This window comes from Pan paniscus, chromosome 8, assembly GCF_029289425.2.
Source record: "Pan paniscus chromosome 8, NHGRI_mPanPan1-v2.0_pri, whole genome shotgun sequence".
Lineage (NCBI taxonomy): Eukaryota > Metazoa > Chordata > Mammalia > Primates > Hominidae > Pan > Pan paniscus.
In genome coordinates, this window is record NC_073257.2 from 28,379,800 (window position 1) to 28,396,175 (window position 16,376).

General features: G+C 42.5%; 1 protein-coding gene across 2 annotated transcripts in view; it reads right to left on the minus strand.

Moving 5' to 3' along the window:
* Positions 1-16,376, minus strand: part of ITGA8 (integrin subunit alpha 8) — a 209,391-nt gene that overhangs the window by 16,019 nt on the left and 176,996 nt on the right. For both annotated transcript variants that reach the window (XM_003831184.5, XM_063607282.1), the window contains exon 28: positions 1,044-1,145. In XM_003831184.5, coding sequence (XP_003831232.3) covers positions 1,044-1,145 — 102 coding nt within the window. The remainder of the gene's footprint in view (positions 1-1,043; positions 1,146-16,376) is intronic.

Consider the following 16,376-nt stretch of genomic DNA (forward strand, 5'->3'; position numbering starts at 1 on the left):
CACTGGCTACTGAGGGATGAAGGTGGAATCCTAATATTGTTTTTTGGAGCACTATGTTTTTCAAAAGTCTCTGACCACCTTCACAAATAACTGAAAAGGCAGAGTTTTGGTGATGGTGCCTGCTGGTCTCATCATTCATTCCTTTATCCCCTTTGCATGGCCTTGCCGGGTTGCAGAGGATGATCAGAGTTGTTCTGTGATACATGTTTGGGTGTCAGTAATGTTTAGTAGTTTCAGTTTTTAATAAAGACATTTCAGCTGGGCGCAGTGGCTTATGCCTGTAATCCCAACACTTTAGGAGGCTGAGGCGGGCGGATCACAAGTTCAGGAGTTCGAGATCAGCCTGGCCAACATAGTGAAACCCTGTCTCTACGAAAAATACAAAAATTAGCTGGGCGTGGTGGCAGGCACCTGTAGTCCCAGCTACTCGGGAGGCTGAGGCAGAAGAATTGCTTGAACCTGGGAGGCAACGGTTGCAGTGAGCCGAGATCGTGCCCCTGCACTCCAACCTGGGCGACAGAGCGAGACTCTCAAAAAAAAAAAAAAAAAAAAAAAAAGACATTTCATTCAGTTGAAGCTCAGAGTAGACTTTTTTATTCCCTTCTAGGTCAAAATTAAGGTTCTTTGCATAGCAAGAAAAAATGACTGTCCAAAGCCATGCGGCTGCTCCATAGCCTACTCTCCCTAAGAAAGAATTTCTTCCCTTCTTACTTGACTAACCATGCTGCTTAAAATGAAAGAATCAGTACGATTTCATTGTAACGATAACTGCTATCTGAATTTCTCTGAATAAAATGTCTTCATTTAAAAATGGTATTAGTCCTGCCCTGTAATTTTCTGGGGTAGACATTTATATTGAAAGTTCAAAAACCAGATCAAAAGGCACTAGGAAATTACCAGACCAATGTAAGAAATTGGTGAGCTGAAGAGGAAAATTTTTCTCAAGTCAGTGTAAACACTAAAGCCTAGCACAAGCTAGACAGTGATTAAAACAATTATTTCAATTAAATTATTTGTGCCTATATATATTTAAAGATACTCACTGCTATGCTTCCTTCTGGGAGTTTTGCTGGCTGATCTTTATAAGGCATCTTCTTAACTTCAAAGGACACCAGGGATGCAAGAGCATAGGGATCATTTTTTCTCTGAAAGTAAAAGTATTTATTTAAATATATTTCACATAAAGTTTTTAAGAGTTATACTGGCAGCCACCTAATTATTTTTGGTGTTTTGCATTTCAAGGCAAAATTTCCTCCTTCCTTTTTAATTTTCTCTCTTTTAACATTTTTCCCCCCATCCAAGCATTCATCCATCCACCCACACATCCATCTATCCATGCATCCATCCATCTAAGCATCCAAGCATGAATCCATCTATCCAAGCATCCATCCATCCAAGCATCCATCCATCCCATCCATCTATCCAAGCATCCATCCATCCAAGCATCCATCCATCCATCCATTTATCTTCTTCCTATTTCTAAGGAGAATTTATCTCATTAATAGAAGACTGTGTATAATAAGGTTAAAATAAAAACAGAAAATCAGAGTCCTAAAAAGGAGCAAGCAAAGAATTAATATAGTTACTGCTAGTGAAGGACAAAGGAGAAACATAATGGGTGACAAAATTCTTATCAGATGAACGGAAATATTTTAGGAGAGAAACTGGCAGTAAGTTATAAGAAATGTATTGGCTGGGCGCAGTGGCTCATGCCTGTAATCCCAGCACTTCGGGAGGCCGAGGCCAGTGGATCACCTGAGGTCAGGAGTTTGAGACCATCCTGGCCAACATGGTGAAACTCTGTCTCTACTAAAAACCCGAAAAAAAAAAAAATTAGCTGGGCATAGTGGCAGGCGCCTGTAATCCCAGCTATTCAGGAGGATGAGGCAGCAGAATCGCTTGAACCCAGGAGGCGCAGGTTGCAGTGAGCTGAGAGCATGCCACTGCACTCCGACCTGGGCAATAGGATCAAAACTGTATCTCAAAAAGAAAAAAAAAAGCGTAGTATATTTCACAGATTACACAAGACTCACAACAGGGTTTCTTGGCCTAAGCACTGTCAGCATTCTGAGTTAGGGTGGGGGTAGGGGGGGCCTGTCCTCTGCATCGTAGGATGTTTGGCCAGCATTCCTGGCCCCTGGCTAGATGCTAATAGCACCCTCCCTCAGTTGTGACAATCAAAGATGCCGGCTGGGCGTGGTGGAATCCCAGCACTTTCGGTGGCCAAGGTGGGCAGATCACCAGGTCAGGAGTTCATGACCAGCCTGACCAGGATGGTGAAACCCTGTCTCTACTAAAAATACAAAAAATTAGCCAGGCATGGTGGCGGGTCCCTATAATCCCAGCTACTCAGGAGGCTGAGGCGGGAGAGTTGCTTGAACCTGGGAGGAGGAGGTTGCAGTGAGCCGAGATCGTGCCACTGCCCTCCAGCCTGCGCAACCGAGTGAGACTCCCTCTCAAAAAAAAAAAAAAAAAAAAAAAAAAAAAGCCTCTAGTTACAGCCAATTGTCCCCAGGGGAACACAATCACCCCAGTTAAGAACCACTGACCTAGAGCCAAACAGTGTTTTTAACAGAGCTTCTCAGTGAAAGCTCTGTTTGTTTAATAGGGTCTCATATTAACTGTTGATAAAAGTCAATGTTAAAATATTTAAGAGTGACTCAGGAAGGCTGCTTGGAGAACTGAAGCTTCTGTGGCTCTCTTTTGTTGGATACAATGGTTCGATCTACCCAGTGCTGGGTCCTACCTGGCTCATGATGGCTCTTGAGACCCAAGTGTTAACCATTTCAAGACTTTTGGGTGCCGGTTGTTAAACAGAGCCATTATCACAACTTAAATTATATAAATGTCAACTTAAGTAAATTATATTTCTAAAAAAAAGGTAATAAATACTCAAAACCTCATGCTTGCTATTTTATTACATTTGACTATTATCTGTGCTCAGGATGTGATTTATGTCTGTTGTATCTGTAAGAGGAAACACTACATAATGGTGTGGGACCTGGCATCTCTTCCCAGCTCTGTATTCCGTGACGATCATGGTGGTGGCTTGAAATCAGTGGCAAATGTTATGGATCGGGGCTCTTTTTCCTTCCCAGAAAGTAGTTAGTAAAAATCTACCAGTACATCACTGTCTATAATCCAATGTTGGGCCTCATGAGTCCAGTCCAACAGGTTGGACTGTAATAATTTTCCTTAAATATTTTTTACAAAGTTCTTTTTCCCCTGTGGCAGAATTTTTTTCTCCATTAGAGAAACGCTTTTTTCCTCTACATGGTAAGGGCAGGACATAGTACGTAACTTTTATATACTTAAAGTTACAATATCTTTGAATGTTTCTTTCTACTCCTACCCTCCAGAGTAAACAACTCTACTCATTTGGGAAAATTCCTTTTTGGATGTTATTCTAATGATCTCTTCTCTCTTAGCATTTCCATTTTAACTAAAAGTTGCAGTTTTGTTTGTTTGAGAAGGGTTTTTATACAATTCGGAAACTTTTGCTCATAAAATCATGTGTGTACCTGGTGATTTCAATCTAATTTCCTTGCTACCCTCACTGATAGAAACAAGAGAAACTCTAGTAATGAGATCTTGTGGGTAACGATTATAATTATATTCTCAAATGCATTTCCATGCTCCCAAACCTCCAATGAAGAAGTTTTCTTTTATCTCCAAGTTCAATAAAAAACTGATAGAAAATATTACTGTTCTTGAAGTCATGTCTTTGATAAATAGTTTGAAAACTGCATCTCTGCATCAAAATCTTTCTAGATGGAATGCTTTTGTCTTACAGATTCTGCATTTATAAATGTGAAAGTTTCCTAATGCACCATAGACAGCATTTGAACTCTAGGATGTAGAATGTGGATTAATATGTTTCTCTAAGGGAACTTTCTTTCACTTCCTTCCTTTGCCCTTCCTGCTGTTGGCTGCAGTTTGATTTCTCATATTTTCCATTCATCACATCACCAATCTTTTTTTTTTGAGACAGAGTCTCATTCTGTTGCCCAGGCTAGAGTGCAATGGTGTGATCTCGGCTCACTGCAACCTCCACCTCCCGTGTTCAAGTGATTCTCCTGCCTCAGCCTCCCAAGTAGCTGGGACTACAGGCAAGTACCACCATGCTTGGCTAATTTTTGTATTTTTTTAGTAGAGTCAGGTTATCTCCATGTTGGCCAGGCTGGTCTTGAACTCCTGACCTCAAGTGATCCTCCTGCCTCAGCCTCCCAAAGTGCTGGCATCACAGGCGTGCGCCACCACACCCAGCCTCATCACCAATCTTGACTGCCGTTTCTGGTGGTTGCTGAACTTCAGACATATCTGAGATCAGTCTCAGAGATTCTGATTCAGTGAGACTGAGATGAGACTGTATCTGACATATTTTTTGGAAGGTTCACATTGTTGTTTAATTTTTAATTTTTCTCTATTACTTTTCTCCCCAACTATATGATACAAAGATGCAAGGCATATTCCTTGGAATATAATGTCTATATCTTCTACAGAACCTAGAACAATGTGCACAGGAGAGCTTGCTTAATCAATACTGGATGTCTGACCACATGAATGAAGGGTGAATGAACACATCTAATGCTTTGGTCATTTGACGACCCTCCCACTCCATGTACCATCCATTTGATGGCAATTATGAAAGATCTTTCCATTATTGAATTGGACACCCTTTCCTTTCTCCCTTTAATTAGAGTAAGCAATTCAGGAAGTTGTAAAGGGTGATAGTGATATAAGATGAGGGCTACAGTTTCTGTGAAGGGGATATTGATAAGCTCTCACCTCCTCAATCTAATTGGTGTGTGCCTGGATGTAGCCTGGGGTGCTAGCAAATAATAGTGAGAGGTGATAGCATGCTGGCAGCCCTCACAGCCCTCGCTCGCTCTCGGCGCCTCCTCTGCCTGGGCTCCGACTTTGGCGGCACTTGAGGAGCCCTTCAGCCCGCCGCTGCACTGTGGGAGCCCCTTCCTGGGCTGGCCGAGGCCGGAGCTGGCTCCCTCAGCTTGCGGGGAGGTGGGAGGGAGAGGCGCGGAGGGAGAGGCACAGGCGGGAACCTGGGCTGCGTGCGGTGCTTGCGGGCCAGCGCGAGTTCCGGGTGGGTGTGTGCTATGAGGGGCTTAGTACCGGGGCCAGCGGCTGCGGATGGTGTGCTGGGTCCCCCAGCAGTGCCGGCCCACCGGTGCTGCGCTGGATTTCTCCCTGGGCCTTAGCTGCCTCCCCCCGGGGCAGGGCTCGGGACCTGCAGCCCGCCATGCCTGAGCCTCCCCCCACCCTCCATGGGCTCCTGTGCAGCCCGAGCCTCCCTGACGCACACCGCCCCCTGCTCCACGGTGCCCAGTCCCATCGACCACCCAAGGGCTGAGGAGTGCGGGCACAGGGCACGGGACTGGCAGGCAGCTCCACCTGCGGCACAGGTGCGGGATCCACTAGGTGAAGCCAGCTGGGCTCCTGACTGGTAGGGACTTGGAGAACCTTTATGTCTAGCTAGGGGATTGTAAATACACCAATCGGCACTGTGTATGTAGCTCAAGGTTTGTAAACACACCAATCAGCACCCTGTGTCTAGCTCAGGGTTTGTGAATGCACCAATCCACACTCTGTATCTAGCTACTCTGGTGGGGACTTGGAGAACCTTTATGTCCACAGTCTGTATCTAGCTAATCTAGTGGAGACGTGGAGAACCTTTGTGACTAGCTCAGGGATTGTAAACGCTCCAATCAGCACCCTGTCAAAACAGACCACTGAGCTCTCTGTAAAATGGACCAATCAGCAGGATGTGGGTGGGGCCAGATAAGAGAATAAAAGCAGGCTGCCTGAGACGGCAGTGGCAACCTGCTGGGGTCCCCTATCCACACTGTGGCAGCTTTGTTCTTTTGCTGTTTGCAATAAATCTTGCTGCTGCTCCCTCTAGGTCCATGCTGCCTTTATGAGTTGTAACACTTACCTCGAAGGTCTGCAGCTTCACTCCTGAAGCCAACCAGACCACAAACCCACTGGGAGGAACGAACAACTCCGCGCCGCCTTAAGAGCTGTTAACATTCACCGAGAAGGTCCGTAGCTTCACTCCTGAGCCAGCGAGACCACGAACCCACCAGAAGGAAGAAACTCTGAACACATCCGAACATCAGAAGGAACAAACTCTGGACACACAGCATTTAACGCCTTTAAGAACTGTAACACTCACCACGAGGGTCTGCAGCTTCACTCCTGAGCCAGAGAGACCACGAACCCATCAGAAGGAAGAAACTCTGAACACATCCGAACATCAGAAGGAACAAACTCTGGACACGCTGCCTTTAAGAACTGTAACACTCACCGCGAGGGATTGCGGCTTCATTCTTGAAGTCGGTGAGACCAAGAACCCACCAATTCCGGGCACAGTAAGATAAGCAAACAGCCTGTAACACCACCTCTCCTAGATCAATCTGTTCTTTGTTTTAAACGCATTCTCCAAAAGCAAGGTTTCTTCCACCCTTTTTGGAAGGAAAAAAAATGCATGTTCTCTTTTAAAGAATGCTCTGGAGCTTGAAGGAATGGAAAACGTGGTTTATTAGACTGATCAGCAGAGTCAGCATCGAAGATACCCAAGTCCTGCGTTGTAGGTCAGAGGCATGGCACAGGTGAGTATTTAATAACTCATGGAAAGCAATTACGGGCAGAGTTGTAATAGTGATTCCACATCCAAAGTTAAATGCTTCCAGTTGTGCTCTTTATGTAACAATAGTATTATTCTTATGTTCAATCTAACCTCTCTCCCATATAGCAATCTACTCATGTAATAGCAATCACTGCCACATTGTAGGCAATTTAGGATTGAAAACTCAGCTGGGGTTAATATCCCTTGGCAACATTGAGGACCTTCGTCTTGCCCCAGCTGGCTATTAATCCCCAGAAAATGCCTTGCTCGTCTGTCATTACCGCATCATTTAAACCATGGTTTGTAGCTCACTGGCTGTCTCTATGATGCACTTTTGTACAATGATTTGCTTATAGGCATGGTACCAATAAACGTAAGAGTTGGTAACAAACGGAGGAGTTAGCGACCTAGTGTGTCAGGCAATGACACAAGCTCTCCCACTCCCAACTTCCAGCTGCTTAATTCCTTCCCAATAATTATTTTAAAGTACATATCCTTTTTATGTAGCCCGTTTTGAAATACTCAATATTGACCAGAAACCAAGCCTTTTGAGGTGACAAAACCCAAGGAATTACTGGCAAAACTTTCACCTGTAAAGGAAATTTCTATTTCAAGCAACAATCACAGAATAGGGGACCATTTAGGATTAACCTACATACAATCTGTTTCTGACCAGTTTGCATGTTCGTTACATGGACAGAAACCAACATAACGCAACAAGTCATATCCACCAAGAATTGTAAACTTTCTAGCCTGGATTAGGAGGGCAGAAAACGTTTCCCTCTTCCTGGGTTGTATGACAAAACTGTTAATAGGCCCCAATGTACAGTGTATTCTTAGATTATAATAACGCATTCCTCTTTAGCATTTGGCACCTGACACTGAAATAAGCAGAAACTGTGGCAGTGCAGAAATTTGGGCTAAGGATGTGGGTGAGCATACAGCGAATTGAACCCGTCTTTCCCATATCTCTGGAAGTGATGCTTTTCCCTAGGACTTCAAAATGTTGCTACAGATTCTTCTTTTCTGACTCTACTTGCGCTAAATATTTATTGTTTCCAAAGCCCCTCAATTACTATTGACTTTTTGCAGAAACCAGGTCTTCTTTAACAGGGAAACAAAGATGGAATTTTCACTCAATCAGCCTCCTACCAGAATAGAATGTCGTGTATGGGACTGAAGTGTGTGGGCTAAAATAGTAACTTTCCCCTACACTCTAGTGTCATAATGATAGGAGTCCTGCCTCATTGAAAAGTTGTTCTCCCTCTTTTTGGTAGGACATGATGCTCAAAAGTAACAGGAGGAATGTGTTGTTGTCATTTAGGTTGTATAGACTTGGGAATTCGTTAAGGCACCTCTCTTCCAACTCTTGGATAAAAAGTAACAATTGGCTGGGCACAGTGTCTCATGCCTGTAATCCCGGTGCCTTGGAAGGCCAAGGCAAGAGGATCACTTGAACCCAGCAGTTTGAGACAAGCCTGGGTAGCACAGTGAGACTTCATCTCTACAAAAAAAAAAAAAAAAAAATACAAAAATTAGCCAGGTGTGGTGGCATGGGTCTGTAGTCCCAGACAATCAGAAGGCTGAGGTGGGAGGAACCTGGAAGTTTGAGGCTGCAATGAGATGTGATTGCACCACTGCACTTCAACAGAGTAAGACCCTGTTTCTAAGAAAAAAATAAAAAGCAACAGCCAATCAATAGAGTGATCATAAGCAAATCAACTAAATGCAAGTGGTTCAGTCATCCTGGGTATTCAATTAAAAAGTTCTATAGTTGGCCAGGTGCAGTGGCTCATGCCTGTAATCCTAACACTTTGGGAGGCAGAGGCAGGCGGATCACCTGAGGTCAGGAGTTCAAGACCAGCCTGGCCAACATGGTGAAACTCCGTCTCTACTAAAATACAAAAATTATCCGGGCATGATGGCGGGTGCCTGTAATCCCAGCTACTCGGGAGGCTGAGACGGGAGAATCGCTTGAACCCAGGAGACGATGGTTGCAGTGAGCTGAGATCATGCCACTGTACTCCAGCCTGGGCGGCTGAGTGAGACTCCGTCTTGAAAAAAAAAAAAACTATAGTTAAGAAAATTGGCATTCTACGGAAGCCTATGTCACTTAAGAAAAGCAGAATCTAATTTGAAAAGGCCAGTGAACATTGTGTACATGGTACCCTAAAACTTAAAGTATAATAATAATAATAAAAAGAAAATGTTCAAGTTTATGACAAATTGTTAAGGTGTTAAAATGACATCATTTTTGTTCAGTCTAAAGAAGTGCTTTTAATTTAGTTTAGTGCTAATAAATGCATGCCAACAAAATAATTAAATGATAAAAGACTCAGATGACAATTTATCATGAGGAGGCTAACACTTGGATTCTCTGAATTATTAAACTTAGAATTAGGTTTTCTTTGAACTCAGGAAAACTTGTATTTGAAGTTCCAAATTTTATGAAAGACCCTTCAAGAAACCACCTGACATTTTCAGGTAAAGGTTTTTTTTTTTTTTTTTAACGTTTCCTTAGAAGACAAGGGAATGGACAGACTGGTTATAAACTATATAAAGATCTATGTGTAGCATTTCTGGAAGGTATGTTGTATGAAAATATATAGGATATTTTGCAAAGCCGCTTTGGGTGTGTGCTTGCTTCTTCCATTTCAACTACAGAACAGAGGGAAGCTTGCCTCTCACTTCCTCAAAGTGAGAAGGAATTCGTGACTGGCTCTGATCATGGAACCTACCTCAAACGAGGCAACAGAATTCTGATTGAATGTCACTAACGGTCTCTGGTCTCTGTCTCAGTAGATGAAATAAAAGGTATCAGAACACCTCATCCCTTTGAATCTGTCTCCTGGTTGTGTCCAAGGAGCATGGTGAGTTGCAGCCAACATTATTCATCACCATGTCTCTTCCCCAGGTTAAGTCTAGATAAATTATGTCAGCATTGTGGGTTGAGGTCTTGCACTACTCAGACATTTGACACTATTTCCCCTTTGGAAGTGGACCAGAAGCTGAGCCAGTATGACCTAATACTGCGGGTCATTATTTTGGGCAGGAAATAAAAGAACAATCATGACTCTTTGGACTTGTCTCTGTTCCCTGAGATCCTGAATTGTCTGCCTTATGGAACTGAAAAGAATCAAATTAGGGTGTGGCTCGAAGAGGAAAGGCAGCCTAATTCTTATTTATTTTTACTGATATCTATTAGCTGAATGCATTTTGGAGGTACATGTGATATTTTGGTACCTGTATGCAATGTGTAATGATCAACTCAGGGCAATTGGGGTATCTGTCACCTCAAACATTTGTCTTTTCTTTGCATTGGGAACATTACTGATATGATTTGGCTGTGTCCCCACCCAAATCTCACCTTGAATTGTAATAATCCCCAGTGTCAAGGGCAGGGCGGGGTGGAGATAATTGAATCACAGGGTGATTTCTCCCATACTGTTCTTGTTGTAAGTCTCATGAGATCTGATGATTTTATAAATGGGAGTTCCCCTGCACATGCTCTCTTGCCGCCATGTAAGACATGCTTTTGCTTCTCCTTTGCCTTCTGCTATGATTGTGAGGCCTCCCCAGCCATGTGGAACTGTGAGTCAGTTAAAGATCTTTCCTTTATAAATTACCCAGTCTCAAGTATGTTTTCATTAGCAGCATGAAAACATACTAATACAATTACAAATCTTCCTTCTAGCTACTTTGAAATAGACAATAAATTATTGTTAACTATAATCTCCCCACTGTACTATTGACTATCAGAACTTATTCCTTCTGACTGTATTTTTGTACCCTTTAACCAACCTCTTTTCATCCCTGTTCCCCACCTTCCCTTCCCAGCCTCTGGTAACGATGAATCTGCTCTCTGCCTCCATGAGATCCACCCTTTTAGCTCCCACATAGGAGTGAGAACATGTGATATTTGTCTTTCTGTGCCTGGCTTATTTCACTTAACATAGCCTCCAGTTCCATCCATGTTTTCTCCTCAGTTTGGAAGCCTTCTCATCTCAACCTGGAGGGTTTCAGTTTGAAAGATGTAAGAAAATGAGATGCTCGCCTCTGCCCAAAATGCAAGAAGTCTTTGCTAAACTCACTAAATCAGAACAGCTTGTGGCTTGAGGGAGGATAAGGTGCAAGTATTTGGGAGGAAAGCCAAATGTCGTAACAAACATGAGCCCAAGCTCCTCACGGAAGATTCTTCTGGTGAATGGGCTGGCTGGGCACAGATGTCAGCATAGGTGCATTCTTGGCTGTACCTGTGCTTTTGAGGTATGGGACCGACAGGACTTGTTTTCTGGTCACAACCCTGATGACTAAAACAAGACCTGGTATACACAGGATGAAGGGAAGAAACTGGCTGAAGGCAGCCAATAGCTACTGAAGCAATCCCTAGCTGCCTTCATTGCTCATCAGCATAAGACACTCCCGCCAGCACCATGACAGTTTACAAATGCCATGGCAACAGCCCAGAAGTTACTGCCCATTTCCATGGCAACGACCTGGAAGTTATTGCCCTTTTGCTAGAGAGTTCTGAATAACTTGCCCTTCAATTTGCATTCACCCACCCGTTAAGTTGCATATAATTGAACACGGGTATAAGTGGATATAAGAAGAGTTGCCAAGAGCCCAGCAAGTCCAGCTCTGTGTGTGCTGCCTAGGAGTTAGCCCTGCTCCTCAGGCAGCAGGTCCAGTTCAATAAAAGGCTGTTCAAGATTGTGACTTTCCTTACATCCTCTCATAAAGAATGAACCCCTTTTTGCCACAAGCAGTGTCACCTGTCACCTGAAAAGGCAACATAGGGTTGCTTGAATTCTTTTCTGAATGAAGCCAAGAATGCTCATGGGCTGAGCCCCAATTTTGGGGTTCACCTGCCCTGCATCACTTTTGCATCTCAAACCAAGCCATCAAGGTGGTATTTCCAGAGACCCCAGAGGAAGGCATCAAAAATCATTTCTTGTTCACTTTGTTCAAAGGTATCACAAGTTTTTACATTTCTAGAATATCTGCTGCTTCCTGAGCTACTCGCCTTAGGCCATGAGGGATAATTTGTTGTGATCTCATTTGTTGGTTAGTTTGACTGGTTTCATTTTAAATAGACAAGGACTTGTGTACCAGCCAAGCCTAACATTTGGCCTGAGATGTTTCATTCATTAAAGCATTATGAGTAGTATCCTGTGTCAGGTGATACAAGGGCTGGGAAGAAGATTCAAAGACAAGAAAACATTCCTCCTGCTCTTGAGGAGCTTACCCTCTGATGTCAACTACAGATATATTTTTGGGAAGATTCCTCCACTTTCCTTCCCAAAACAACTTCCTAACACAACCTCACAAGTTTTTTTTTTTTTCATTACATATGGCAGAATTTCAATATTTTATTCACTTAGCAGATCTGAATCCAAAAGTTTACTTGCATGGTTCCTGCTTATATCTAAGCTTTGAATTAAAGCCATTACATTCGGCCCCTTGGTCTACATATCACCTCATTTTGCTGTCTTTGCTCACTACTCACGAGAGTGAGCAGGAGGCTGTTGTGTTTATTCAAACCTGTAACATCACACTTAGGGAAAAGTAGATTCCTGATAGAGATTTTGCCTTTTAAGGTGGCCAATGACACTGTTATGGGGCAAAGGGGGCCTAATTCTTACTTTACGAGGGGATATAAGGGAAGTCACAAAGCTATTATTAAACACAATCCAGGTCTATAATCATAGATACAATAATTGATTGTATGATCGAATCTTGCAATTTTGAATGGAAATATGCTTCCCTAACATTTTAAAACAGTGCTGCTGCATAGAACTTTCTTCAATAAGAGAAATGCTCTTAATCTGCACAGACCAATGCAGGAGCCATGAGCTGTGACTCTTAAATACTTAAGATGTGATTGGTGAGACTGGGGAAATGAATTTTAAACTTTAGTCAAATTGAAATACTTTAGATAGCCACACATGACTATTACTACTGTATTGGACAGTATAATTCAAGAATCATAAGATGTTTTCTTTATTGGATTCTGAAATAGCATGCTTTACAATTTAAATATCTTGAAAAATTTTAATACACAGTATTTAAAACCTTTATATAGTAGTTATAGTATAGTTATCCATAATTTAAGAGTTATAGTTTAGCTATCTGTAATACAGTGATCAAAATATAAAATCTACAGAGGCTGTTATAGTAATCTTTAGTTCAGCAGTCTAGTGTAGTAACATACATAGGGTAAAAGCTCAAGATTCTCCCCCTTACTATCTATGTGACTCAGGAAGGCCATATAATATCTATGTCTCAGTTTGCTCATCTGTAAAATGCAACTGACAATAATAATACATGTCCCACAGGACTGCTGTAAGAATTAAATGAGTCATTCATATACAAGCATGTATCATGGTACTTAGCTACATGGCGATCACTCAATAGTAATCTGACTATTTGCAGACAAACATCCCTCTTTGGAAAGATTGGCGGGCTGTTCCTTAAGCGTAAAGAGCCATTTAGATGTAGTCTGTCTCAGTCAACCAAAACATCAACACAATAAAAAAGTAGGCCATTAAGAGCATACAGAGTTATTGCTGGCTTACACCAAGTAGAATAAACACCATAAATTACTTGTGAGCTACCTATAGAATCAGTGAATTTTCAGGCATGAAAGGAGACTTTAGTCAAATCTCTTCATTTTACAAATAGGGAATTTGAGCCCCATGAAAGTTAAGTGCTTTGAACACAACCAGGCAGGAATGGAACTGAGCTCCTGCATCCTGACCCAGTATCTACCAGAGACAGAGAAAATAGACTCTGTCTAATGTTAGTCAGGGGCATATCTCCTAGAACTTGAATTTAATGTATGTCTGTAGTTTTTTGCACATCACTTTGCTAATAGGCAGTTTTCACATATGAAATTCAAAAATATGCTCACCTCTGTGTTTACTCACACACTTTTGCCAATATTTACCCAAACTGCAAGAGCATCTGCACTGCATCTCCAGCCCCACTCAAGCCTTCAGATGACTTCAGCCCCAACTGTTCTGGTTCAAAATGTTGCCCATTTAGTGATAATGTCTAAGAGTAGATGGAAAATGTATGTAGTGAACAGAGTCATAACAAAACCAATTTAAACCCTAATTAATTGCTTTCTTCTCATATTAGTAAGGTTGGTGAAGTAGTTTAAGGAGCATATTTACTAGATTAAAGAAATTGGTGCAATACTGTAGCAAAATAGAGTCAGGCTTTGCTAGTGGGGATGGAAGATTATTGATTTTAGGGGGTTCAAAAATGTCTTCCCCAAATTCATGTTCACTTAGAATCTCATAATATGACCTTATTTGGAATAATGGTCTTTGCAGAATTAATTAAGGTAAGGTTTGAGATGAGATTGTACTGGGATTAGGGTGGGCTCTAAATCCAGTGAGCGTCCTTATAAGAAACAGAAGACACAGGGACACAGAGACACAGAGGGAAAGGTGATGGGAGATGGAAGGAGAGTAGAGTGATGGTCTACAAGCCACTGAATGCCCAGGATTACTGGCAACCACCAGAAGCTAGGAGAGGCCAGGCCTAGTGGTTCATGCGGCTAAGCCCAGTGCTTTGGGAGGCCAAGGCAGGAGGATCACTGGAAGCCAGGAGTTTGAGACCAGCCTAGGCGACAGAGCAAGATATAATCTCTATAAAAATAATTAAAAACTGAGCCTGGCATGATGCCAGGCACCTGTAGTCCCAGCTACTCAGGAGGCTGAGGTGGGAGGGTTGTCTGAGTCCAGGAGTTCAAGGCTGCAGTGAGTTATGACTGCACCACTTCACTCCAGCTTGGATGACATAGTGAGACCCTGTCTCTACCAAAAAAACACAAAACAAAACAACAACAACAACAAAACCAAAACCCCACAAAAACAAATAACTTGAAGGGAGGCAGGGGGTAGTTTATTCCTCAGAGCCTCCAGGAGGAACCAACCCTGCTGACACATTGGTTTCAGACTTCTGGTTTTGGACTTTGAGAGAATAAATTTCTGTTGTTTTAAGCCACTTAGTTTGTGGTCCTTTGTTGCATCAGCCCTAAGAAATGAATCTATTGATCACAACAATATAGCTTACTCCCAGCTTTCATCTGACTAGAGAAAAACAGGATTTACAGTTTATGCTTTCAGACAAATTGCATCTAAAAGTAGGAAATTCAAGAGTTGGCTAACGATCTGTGGTAGCAACCCTCCAAGATGGCCACCAGGGATTCTTCCCTCCTGGTATTCACACCCTTTTGTGGGTGCCTCGCCTACTGAATGAATATGACTGATATGTGCAAATGATAGGGCATTGTGGAAATAACAGAAAGTGGCTTCCTAGGCTAGGTCAGAAAATATGTAAGAGCCTTGGCATCTCCTGGCTTACTTGCCTGAGGGAAGCTAGTCGCCATGTTAGGAGATCGCTCAAGCAGCACTGTGGAGAGGGCCACATGGTAAGGCCTGCTGTGCATGTCTCTGAGCCATGTTGTGAACAGAGCCTCCAGCCCCTCAAGCCTTCAGATGACTGCAGCCCCAACTGACATCTCAGCTGTAACCTCAGGAGAGACATTGAACCAGAATCACCCAGCTAAACCATAGCCAGATTCCTGACTCAGAGTGACAGGATGAATGTCTACGGTTTTAAGCTGCTAGGTTTTGGGGAAATTTGTTATGCACCAATAGATAACTAATACAGGGTTCAGAACAGAACTCTTGGTTTCCTCTCCTGAAACAGTGTTCCCCCAAGTCTTCCTCACCATTTGGCTTAGGCAAAAAAGCTTGGAGTCCATCTTGATTCTTCTCTTTTTCTCATCCTCTAACAATAAATTCAACCAGTACTGTTAGTTTTTCCTCCAAAATCAATCCAGACTCATACCTTGTTCCACTTGCTCCACTGTTTTGCCCTAGATTAATCCACCACCATTTCCCTCTGGACTATTGCAGTAGCTTCCAAACCCAGTGCTTTCAATACTGCCCTTTCAAAGCTGTTTTATTAGATGCTGAGTAAACATAAATCATTTATAACACATGATGATAAGCCAAGATGAATATCCACATGCCTACTGCTGACTTTAATGAACCATTACAAGTACCTTTGAAACATTCTCTTTGTTTCTTGCTAAATGTCTTCTACCCTAAGAGGCTACTACTCTCCTGAATTTGTACTTTCATTTCCTTGTTTTCCTTTAAAGTTTTACCAACCTACTGCTTAGTTTGCCTGTTTTTTTTTTTAGCTTTTTATAAATGGAATCATAATTGACTTTAAAATTCAGTATTGTGTGCCTGAGATTCATCCATGCCAATGTGTCTAATTCATTCCTTTTTATTACTGTGTAGTATTGCTTTGTTAGAGTATGTATTAATTTATTTATTTACTTGTGTTCTTTAAAAAACATAATTATTATCACATCACTCCTTAGGTTAATTTTGTAGTGGTCCATTGCACTTAGGCTAAAATCAGGCTCCCATCCATGGTATGTAATTCCTATAATTTCTGTCTCATCAGTGGTGATACTGACACACTGGTCTCCATTTGTTCCTCGAACATGTCTAAAGTGTTCTGGCCTCAGGGCCTTTGCACAGCTCGTTGTCTTCTGTCTGGGGCTCTGCCTACAGGTCTTTGTGTGACTCAGGTCTCAGTTCCATGGCACCTCCTCCTAGGCCTCTCCTGTGCCCATCCTACCTGCAGAATCAGCCCTACTCCCTACTATTTATCCCACTGCCCTGATCTCACTACCCCATTCTAC